The 11,604-nt window shown below is 41.0% G+C and overlaps 1 protein-coding gene across 1 annotated transcript in view; it reads left to right on the forward strand.

Moving 5' to 3' along the window:
- LOC120921979 (general transcription factor IIE subunit 1-like) overlaps positions 1 to 9,948 on the forward strand; it is a 43,335-nt gene extending 33,387 nt beyond the window's left edge. Inside the window, exons 4-5 of the mRNA XM_040334503.1 lie at positions 3,420 to 3,643; positions 9,343 to 9,948. Coding sequence (XP_040190437.1) covers positions 3,420 to 3,643; positions 9,343 to 9,746 — 628 coding nt within the window. The 3' untranslated portion in view covers positions 9,747 to 9,948. The remainder of the gene's footprint in view (positions 1 to 3,419; positions 3,644 to 9,342) is intronic.
- Positions 9,949 to 11,604: the final 1,656 nt, after the last annotated feature.

Consider the following 11,604-nt stretch of genomic DNA (forward strand, 5'->3'; position numbering starts at 1 on the left):
GTTAAATAGTCAGTCAGGAGTCAGTACACACCTGCTATCATTTTAAAGTGCCTCATATTAACCCCAAATAAAGTTCAGCTGTTCTAGTAGGTCTTTCCTGACATTATCTTAGTCATATCCTACAGCAAAAGCCATGGTCCGCAGAGAGCTTCCAAAGCATCAGAGGGATCTCATTGTTAAAAGGTATCAGTCAGGAGAGGGGTACAAAAGAATTTCCAAGGCATTAGATATACCATGGAGCACAGTGAAGACAGTCATCCTCAAGTGGAGAAAATATGGCACAACAGTGACATTACCAAGAACTGAACATCCCTCCAAAATTTATGAAAAGACAAGAAGAAAACTGGTCACAGGGAGGCTGCCAAGAGGCCTACAGCAACATTAAAGGAGCTGCAGGAATATCTGGCAAATGCTGCTGTGTGGTACATGTGACAACAATCTCCCGTATTCTTCATATGTCTGGGCTGTGGGGTAGCAAAACGGAAGCCTTATGAAGAAAAACATCCAAGCCCAGCTAAATTTTGCAAAAACACATCTGAAGTCTCCCAAAAGCACGTGGGAAAATGTGTTCTGGTCTGATGAAACCAAGGTTGAACTTTTTGGCCATAACTCCAAAAGATATGTTTGGTGCAAAAACAACACTGCACATCACCAAAAGAACACCATACTCACCGTGAAGCATGGTGGTGACAGCAGCATGCTTTGTCACAGAGGCCTTAGTCAAGGTAGAGGGAATTATGAATAGTTCCAAATACCAGTCAATATTGGCACAAAACCTTCAGGCTTCTGCTAGAAAGCTGAACATGAAGAGGAACTTCATCTTTCAGCATGACAACGACCCAAAGCATACATCCAAATCAACAAAGGAATGGCTTCACCAGAAGAAGATTCAAGTTTTGGAAATGCCCAGCCAGAGCCCAGACCTGAATCTGATTGAAAATCTGTGGGGTGATCTGAAGAGGGCTGTGCAAGTGAGATGCCCTTGCATTCTGACAGAATTGAACAGAAGAGTGGGTAAATGTTGCCAAGTCAAAATGTGCCATGCTGATGGACTCAGACTCATACTCAAAAACACTGATTGCTGTAAAAAAAATCCAAAAGGTGCTTCAACAAATTATTAGTTTAAGGGTGTGCATACTTATGCAACCATATGATTTTAGTTTTACTTTCCTCCACCTAAAAGATTTCAGTTTGTTTTTCAACTGTACAGTTTATAGGTCACATCATTGGTGGAATCGGTTCTGAAATTCTTTGTCTTGGTTTTGTACATCACAGAAACCTCACATTTTAACAGGGGTGTGTAGACTTTTTATATCCACTGTGAATCCATTGCATACTGCAATTAAAAACCTCAATGCTCTGTAAGATGTAAATTTAAAAAAAAGTTAAATTTTTTTTGTTCCCTGCAATTCAGCTTTAACATCACAGAATCTACATGGCTACCTTTTTCCACAGCTAAACATTTGGATCTAGTAGACAACTTTATCTAGAATTGTGTAAGATTTCTCTGGAATTTAGTAAGAGCCCATATATTTTCGATTTACTTTAATAGGTTCAGCATTCACATACAAGTCCATGGGATTGCAAAACCTGTTTAAAGCAAAACCTTTTTAAAGCAGCTTTCCATGAATTCTGAAGGATCTCAAATAGAGATGAGCTTCACATCAGAACTTGGGAACAGGCCAAAAAATTGTGTGTTAAAGTCTATGGGACACAAACATGAAAAATCAAAAGTGATCATTTTAAAGGTTAATATAAAAGTGTTTGGGTACCTGGGTCCTGCCCCAGGGGACATGTATCAATGCAAAAAAAGTTTTGAAAACTGATTTTTTTTTTCAGGAGCAGTGATTTTTTAATAATGCTTAAAGTGAAAAAAATAAAAATTTAATCATTCCTTTAAATTTCGTGCCTGGGGGGGGGGGGGGGTGTCTATGGTATGCCTGTAAAGTAGCGCATCTTTCCCGTGTTTATAACAGTACCACAACAAAATTACATTTCTAAAGGGAAAATTTTAATTTAAAACTGCTTGCGGCTGTAAAGTATTGTTGGATCCCGGCAATATAGATAAAAATCATTGAAAAAAACATCATGCCCACCCCCCCCCCCCCCCCCAAGTCAATTACTGGGCCCTTTTAGCCTGGTATGAACCAAGTCAATTACTGGGCCCTTTGAGTCTGGTATGAATATTAAGGGGAACCCCGCACATAAATGTAAAAAGATAATAGCTTGGGGTCCCCCCCCTAAAAATCCATACCAGGCCTTTCAGGTCCCCCAGCTTATAAGGCAGTACAGTCAGCCCTCCTTTACTGGGCTCGTAAACACACTGGGGGATCGGTTTCAGGATGGAGAGCGGGAAGGGGACCAGTAAATATGCTATATTTACCAGCCCCTTCTTGTCCTAAATGAACATAGTAAGTATATAGTACTGATCACTCCTGTGTCCATTCATCACTGAAGCATAGTAAATAGTTTACTATGCGTCAGCTTTTGAATGAACAGCCTCAGAGTGCTTCCCATTAATGTGCAGTGCAGCTGAGGCTGCAGAGAAAAGGACTGATTGAATCTGTGTCCTCAGTCCATTTCTTTGTCATATGTGAGACATCAGGGGTCTTTTTAGATCCATATTTCCCCAAAGCCCCCCCCAAAAGGGCAGTTTAAAAAATAAATCAGTAAATTCTAAAACATGTTAAAAAAATAAAAATTAAGGACTTGTTTAAATGTACTTTTCTCTCTGAAGAGCAGTCAGCATTTGGATTATTCTTCAGACAGCATTTGGCAGGGGGTGAGGAGGCATAATATCTCTTCACCACCTGCTTTAACCCAGCTATTTATGAATGGGTCCTGTTCGATGGGGGTATAATTCTGCCATGGTGCAAAGCATAGCATCGAGTCCGTGGCATGTTAGTGAAAATATATTTTTGATATTTTCAGAGGGGGAGCCCTGTCAGGTAGGGTGTATGAGGGCCCCCTGATTTGTAACAACGGCCCTGTCTCTGCCATGCCCTTAGCCTGTGATCGGACAGTGAAGGAGCAGCAACAAAGTGATAAAGCCATCGCTTTTCTCTCTCTCCTCCTATCAGCATACAGCTCACCTGATTGGCTCCAAGTACTTCCCCTCTTTCTCTCGTACAAAAACTACTCAAGGGGGTTACAGAAAGTTGAAATTGGGTCAATTTTTTTTTTCTTTTTTTTTTTAAGTATTTGCATCCTAAATTTCCCTTTTTTTTTTTTTTATGCATGCCTGCATTAATTTGTTTATTTTGTAGTTCACCTGTTGCCCAGCTGAATTTTTATTGATCTTTGTAAGTCTTTCTAAGCTCTACTGTCAACAGCAGAGCTGAACATCATGTGTGTCCAAATGCTGATAAAAGTTTAGGTGACGTAGTCCTTGATCAGACATGTATACCTGTCTACTCTAGCTATGAACAGTCTGCCACCAATGCTGCTGTAGATCTTCAAGGAAGCCAAGGAAGATGGGCCGACAAAAGCTCATCTATGGGTAACATGTATGTGCAAAATATTACCATTAATGTTCGTGAACCAGAGCTGAAAAAGAAAAAGGACAAGAAGGTGAAGGAGCAGCCGATCTGGATGACAAATAGTACAGTGCATGAAGTCCCTCCAGAACTGAGTGAAAGCTTCCGTGAGTACTGGAGAACGATGTGGGGGCAAAGGACTGGTGGCAGGGAACCACACTTGGTATAAGGATTGGGTAAAGCTGGAATTTGGAGTAACCTTTTCCACTACTTCTATCATGTGGACCTTGGAAAGTGAGGGCACACTTCAAGGACCTACACTGACACAATACTGTAGCTAATGCACTGGGTGGAAGGGGAGAGATATGTCAAGCAAGGCATGGACTAAATCTACCTACCCCACATTATTTAAGGGTTGTCTCCTTCACTGAGGAGTCTACAATCTGCATCCCTGTGCCTGTAATCACAGATGACTACATTTAGTATTTGTTCCATATCTATAATTTCACTTGCAATGGTTTTTACCAATAACAAACAGACTTGTGGTAAGGGACATGGTTTATAAATGTCCAAAGTCACTTCTGCCCTGTTATATGGGCACCTGCAACCCCCTGATAAATTTAGATGGATTTAAACCTGAACAGCTTTTTTATGTGCCTTGGCTGATAAATCCCCCATTGTGTTTTCTCATTATTATAATGCTTTTATCTATTGAAAAAAAAAATCCATGCATATTGATTCATTCGCTCAGTCATATATCATAAGCAAGGTTCAAGTAGCCTTTGTAAATTTATAGTACAGGCACATTCACAAAGCTAATGCTGAAAATTAAAGTGTACCTGTCTTTTTTTTTTATTATTTTTTATTTTAACTATCTGCTATCTTGTGGGTAATCGCTATACAACGCTTCCGGAAAGTATTCACAGCGCTTCACTTTCTCTACATTTTATTATGTTACAGCCTTTTTACAAAATGGATTACATTCATTATTTTCCTCAAAATTCTACAAACAATACCTCATAATGACAACATGAAAGAAGTTTTAAATCTTTGCAAATTTATAAAAAAAAAAATCACATGTACATAAGTATTCACAGCCTTTGCTCCAATACTTTCTTGAAGCACCTTTGGCACCTATTGCAGCCTCAGGTCTTTTGGAGTATGATGCTACAAGCTTGGCACAGCTATTTGTTGGGCAGTTTCTTCCATTCTTCTTTGCAGGACCTCTCAAGCTCCATCAGGTTGGATGGGGAGCGTCGGTGCACAGCAATTTTCAGATCTATTCAGAGATATTCAATTGGGTTCAAGTCTGGGCTCTGGCTGGGCCACTCAAGGACATTCAGAGAGTTGTCACTCTTTTGTATTCTTGGCTGTGTGCTTAGCGTCTTCGTCCTGTTGGAAGATGAACCTTCTCCCCAGTCTGAGGTCCAGAGCAAGTTTTCATCAAGGATGTCTCTGTACATTTCTGCATTTATCTTTCCCTCAATCCTGACTAGTCTGCCAGTTCCTGCCGCTGAAAAACATCCCCACAGCATGATGCTGCCATCACTGTATGGATTGCATTGGCCAGATGAGCGGTGCCTGGTTTCCTCCAGAAAGTATGCTTGCCATTCAGGCCAAAGAGTTCAATCTTTGTTTCATCAGACCAGAGATTTTTGAGATTTTTGTTTCTCATGGTCGGAGAGTCCATCAGGTGCCTTTTGGCAAACTCAAGGCAGGCTGTTATGTGCCTTCTTCTGAGGAGTGGTTTCTGTCTGGCCACTCTACCATACAGGCCTGATTGGTGGAGTGCTGCAGAGATGGTTGTTCTGTAAGGTTCTCCTCTCTCCACAGAGAAACACTGGAACTTCTGCAAGAGTGACCATCGGGTTCTTGGTCACCTCCCTGACTAAGTCCCTTCTTCCCCGATCACTTAGTTTGGTCAGGCGGCCCACTCTATGAAGAGTCCTGGTGGTTCCAAACTTCTTCCATTAACTGATGAAGGAGGCCACTGTACTCATTGGGACCTTCAATGCTGCAGAATTTTTTTTTTCTTTGTACCCTTTCCCAGATCTGAGCCTCGATACAATCCTGTCTCGGAGGTCTACAGACAATTCCTTGGACTTCATGGCTTGGTTTGTGCTCTGACATACACTGTTAACTGTGAGACCTTATATAGACAGGTGTGTCTTTCCAACTCATGTCCAACTCAACAGTTCCAAAACGGAACTTCTTCTGTTACACGCCAGCCGCAAGAGTCAACGGACAACAACCTGGACACCCCCGCCAATTCTGGGCCAAATCATCACCCCTAGCTCCAAAGTCAAAAGTCTTGGGGTCATCTTCGACACCTACATGACAATGGATGCACAAATAGGGTCAGTAGTCAGCGGATCTCACCATCTGCTGCGCCTACTACGCAGACTTATTCCATTTATTCCCAAAGAGGACATAGCAGTCGTGGTGGGAACAATTGTGAACTCCAGACTGGACTATGCAAATTCCCTCTACCTCGGACTCCCAAAGTACCAAATCGCTCGCCTGCAAGTCGTACAAAATACGGCTGCCAGACTTGTGACTGGGAAAAAACCGTGGGAATCTATCTCACCCTCGTTGAGAACCCTTCACTGGTTGCCAGTAAAGGACAGAATTGCTTTTAAAGCTCTCTGTCTCACACATAAGTGCATCCATGGGAAGGCTCCGCAAAATATATGCGAAAAGTTAAAAGCTCACAACGCCAATCGCATTCTGCGATCCACCAACCAAAATCGGCTTCAGATACCCAAAGCCAAATTCAAGTCCAAAGGAGAAAAAAGATTTGCGCTCCAAGGTCCCAGACTATGGAACGCTTTACCAACCAGCATTCGGTTGGAGGAAAACCACCTGACCTTCAGAAGAAAGATCAAAACTCATCTCTTTTGATATCAAGAGAGACAGGAACAACGAGCGCCCAGAGGCGATTTAGTTCGCATGTGCCGCGCTATATACGTTTTTCATTCATTCATTCATTCAATCAACTGAATTTACCACAGGTGGACTCCAATAAAGTTGTAGAAACATCTTAAGGATGATTAGTGGAAACAGGATACACCCAAGCTCAATTTTAACCACTTACCCCTTCACGCCGATATACATCGGCAGAATGGCATGGCTGGGCACATCAACGTATAGGTACGCTGCTCTTTAAAGCGGAACTCACGCTGATTGGAACCCGCCCCCCCTCCGGTGTCACATTTGACACCTTTCAGGGGGGAGGGGGGTGCAGATACCTGTCTAAAGACAGGTATTTGCACCCACTTCCGGCCACACGTCACGGGCAAAAGACGGGTTTTTCCTGACTTCCCGTCTGTCCCCCGTTGTGTGCTGGGAACACTCGGCTCCCAGCACACAGCGTGTGAGCCAATCGGCGGGCGCAGCGCGACTCGCGCATGCGCCGTAGGGAACCGGGTAGTGAAGCCGGAGCGCTTCACTTCCTGGTTCCCTCACTGAGGATGGCGGGGGGAGCAGCAGAGAGACGAGCGATCGCTCGTCCTCTGCTGCGGATGGCGCTGGACTCCAGGACAGGTAAGTGTCCTAATATTAAAAGTTAGCAGCTTTTAATATTTTTTTTTTACTGGCACATCCGCTTTAAGCCCAGCCGTGGGCGCGCGACCGCGACCCGGTCCGAAGCTCCGTGACCGCGGGACTCGCGGACCCGATCACTGCTGGAGTCCCGCGATCGTGCCCCGGAGCTGAAGAACGGGGAGAGCCGTGTGTAAACACAGCTTCCCCTTTGTTCACTGTGGCTCCGTCGTCGATCGTGTGTTCCCTTTTATAGGGGGACACAATCGATGATGTCACACCTACAGCCACACCCCCCTACAGTTGTAAACACACTTCAGGGAACACATAACCCCAACAGCGCCCCCTGTGGTTAACTCCCAAACTGCAACTGTAATTTTCACAATAAACAATGCATTTTAAATGCATTTTTTGCTGTGAAAATGACAATGGTCCCAAAAATGTGTCAAAATTGTCCGAAGTGTCCGCCATAATGTCGCAGTCACGAAAAAAATCGCTGATCGCCGCCATTAGTAGTAAAAAAAAAAATTTAATAAAAATGCAATAAAACTATCCCCTATTTTGTAAACGCTATAAATTTTGCGCGAACCAACCGATAAACGCTTATTGCGTTTTCTTTTTACCAAAAATAGGTAGAAGAATACGTATCGGCCTAAACTGAGGAAAAATATTTTTTTTATATATATTTTTGGGGGATATTTATTATAGCAAAAACTAAAAAATATTGCATTATTTTCAAAATTGTCGCTCTATTTTTGTTTATAGCGCAAAAAATAAAAACCGCAGAGGTGATCAAATACCACCAAAAGAAAGTTCTATTTGTGGGAAAAAAAGGACGCCAATTTTGTTTGGGAGCCACGTCGCACGACCGCGCAATTGTCAGTTAAAGCGACGCAGTGCCGAATTGCAAAAAGGGGCAAGGTCCTTTAGCTGCATTTTGGTCCGGGTCTTAAGTGGTTAAGTGTCATGGCAAAGGCTGTAAATACTTATGCACATGTGATTTTTTTTTTTTTTATATAAATTTGCAAATATTTCAAACAAACTTGTTTTTCAAGTTGTCATTATAGGGTATTGTTTATAAAATTTTGATGAAAATAATGAATTTACTCAATTTTGGAATAAGGCTTTAAAGTGAGCGCTGTGAATACTTTTCCGGATGCACTGTACACATGACGAAACTGGGAATTTGTGTATTTTATTGCTGCATAAAGTGCAAGAGACATCTTGTATGTCATCTAGAATAAAGTAACTATTGTGCATTACTATTTAGGTGGTGGTCATTATGTTGATGCTGAATCTTCAACTAGGTACCACCAGTCTGGGTAAAATTCAAATACCATAAATAATGTTATGTTGCACTTTACCTAGTGCACGGAAAAACAACAGGTTCACTTTAATCTCCCGTCCCCAGAAACTGTCACATGAGAAGTTGGGGAGTGAGTCGCATTCTCTCCCATACCTATATGTACTGGGTATATTCTTTATTCTGTGTGGCTGAATATGACAATGGCTGAGTGAAGGAAAGGTAAGTTGCTGGGAGGGAAAATCAAAGCAAACCTGTTGTTTTGAACTTCATGGCCAAAGCACAGGATTGCTATATCTTTGTTCTGGAAAAACTTGGCTTAAAAAAATGTATATCCAGTTTTAGCAAAAAGTATTTTGTATTTCTCATTTCAAAATTACATCTTGCAGCCATGACCTCAGTTATGTGGGTCCCTGCAAGTATTTGTTTCCAAAAATGTAGATAGTGCATAGAAAACAATGTTTAATTAGCATATTTAATTGCCCAAAATACCATGTAAGTGCAGTTTTGCTTTGAAGCAGACCATGGGCTGTATATCTATATATTTTATGTCATCAATCATGAATAACCATCCTTGCCTATGGAAAGATCCTGGGCTACTCAAGGCCATAGTTTATGATGATCAATATAGCAAATAGCAAAAAAATTGTAAGTGATTTGCCAAATTGCACAAGTGTTTATCGCATGCTAAAAATGGCCTTAAAATAAATATTACGTCAAAGAATTTGATTACTTGAGCAGCACTTTACTATACCTTTTAAGTAAGTCTATTGCCCCTTATGGTGTTCACAAGACACCCGATGGCACAACAAAGAAAGAAACTACTGTAATTTGTTTTACAAGGGTCATTGCCTCAGTGACATTGCAAGCTCCATGAGAATACTGCTGCAGCCTTAAAAATTTATGTTTTTTTTTTTTTTTAAATACCAAAAAAAAAAAAATACCCCTGTAGTTTGAGAATCCCAATAAACACGATTTCTGTTGATCTTTACTTCCATTTCCACATTTTCATTTCTTCCACAGCAACTGATATACCAGAGGTTGATGAAAATGCCAACAAGAAAGACAGCGGTGGTGACAATGAGGTCATCAGAACTCTTCTAATCCATGAAATGAAATCTGGATCTGGTCCCACTCCAACCCAGATTTCTAAAAGTGATTCAGACAGTGATACTAGTGAATCTGATGAAGAAAAAAAGCACACCAAGCCTACTCCAATAAACCCCAGTAACACTGCAGAGCAGGAGCAGGAGGAGGAGCAGGAGGAGGAAGGAGAGGCTGTAGATCCAGTGGTTATGGTTGGCGGTCAGCCCCATGTGTATAGCGAGGTCAGTCAGAACCCCATGCTGGTGTCCTTCATGACCGATGAGGAGAGAGAAGCTTATATCAAAATAGGACAACAAATGTTCCAGTCTGCATTTGAATGATGGGTAATTTAACATATCCTACTAAGAAGCCCTACGCAATGCAAAAAAATGCTTTTTCGATTATTTATTTTTATGGTTTCGCATGTCCTGTGCATCAAGAATCTCAGTTTTTTCCTGCAGAGATATATATACGGTGTGTATATATTTCACTGTTTTCATATGTTGTTGGGTGTATGCTGTATGAATAAAATATTGCTGCATATTTTAGGTCTCACTAATTCTTTTGAATAAGCACTGAAGCCCCATGAATAAGCACTGAAGCCAGTGCGAAACGTCGGTATTCTCCTGTTCCTATTGCTGTGATCTGCTGTGTTCTTGCTGTTGATTTGAATAAAGACAACCCGTTTGGTTTGGAGTGCGGCTGTCCATCCCTCATCTTTATACCAATATTTGCCTTAGTGCATTGCCTGCACCCTTGGGGTCCTATATTTGTGAAACGACCCTACAATAGACCTACCTTGAGCGGTGATCTTCTCTCTCACTAATTCTTTTGTAGGAAATGTTTAAAAAAAAAATGTGTTTTCTAATATCTACCATAATTTTATTTTCCTGGCGTCTGTTCTCGTCAGGAGAAAAATCCATGCTAATAGGTGGAGGTTGCGCTCATCTTTCCTTCATTACATAGCGTGTCTCTGACCTAGAACATCAATGTTGTCTGTATCTCTTTTTTGAATCAGTGAACAAAAGAAAATGGTGATTGGACTTTGGATTTCACCTTTAGGAATAAGATACAACTCTCATATTTTGTATCCTCATAGTCTATTAAGTCTGAGACTGCACTGTCACTGCCAGCTCCTGGTACTTACAACCAGGAATGAATTAAAATAGACATAAGTAATTAAAAACTTGGAATACCCCCTTACCTTTTCCTTATAAATCTTGTAGGCACAATTCACCCCCTAAAGAGGAACTAACTGGTAGCCGAACAACAACTGGCAAAGAAATTAGGCATCAAATACAAAGCCGAAAAAGAAAGTTACTTTCTAGGTCAATTGGGGTTTATAACAACAACATTTTATTTTACAAAATAAAAGTTGTGCAAAAATATAAAAAAAAAATAGTCTGCATCCCCCTCACCCCAGTGTTCTGGACCTCAATCACATCTTAACATCAAAACAATGGGAATAAGTTCAAGTTCATAGCTATGATGGCGCACCAAAATCTACTACTATTATTAATGAATAAATGCTGTAATAACAAATAATGCCCACTGGTATAATACTGGTTGCTACCACATAATTATTTACCTTTCCTACCAATGTGTACTAAACAGAAGATATAAAGAAGTGGATAGACAAGTAGTAACTGCCTTTTGTTTTACAGACCTAGATTACTTATGCTTATGAGAAGCACCAACTGTCAACTAAAATCCTGAATCATTGATGAATGATGACAGAAATTAATTCCACATATAGGGATTTGATGATCCAACTTTAGAGCATATTTTACAATAGCTGCTGTAAAGGCACCCGGTTATGCATGGGGAAACTGATCGGATCTAGACTATGCTGATTGACTAATATATCCACTGTTCCTTGGAATATATTGTGGTTATGTGTAATTGTTATGCCATCACGTCGAGTGGATCGCACAAGGACTACAAATGCCCTTCTGTGAGTGCCTTAACTCTCAAACAGACGTTGCTTGCCATAGACTGTGTTTTTTTTTTTTTTAAGCACAGATGGGTTGAAACCGCTTTGCCTTGGGTATAATGCCTTTCACTCAAAATATATAGATCCACTGTAGAATAGATTACTTGTACACAATGAGGTGTTATCTTCACTGAGTTATAGTAAATATGCACGTAGATCCATCTGTTAATTTAGGGAAACCCCTATTTAGTCCAGCTGCAACATAC

Source organism: Rana temporaria, chromosome 1 (genome assembly GCF_905171775.1).
Source record: "Rana temporaria chromosome 1, aRanTem1.1, whole genome shotgun sequence".
Classification (NCBI taxonomy): Eukaryota; Metazoa; Chordata; class Amphibia; order Anura; family Ranidae; genus Rana; species Rana temporaria.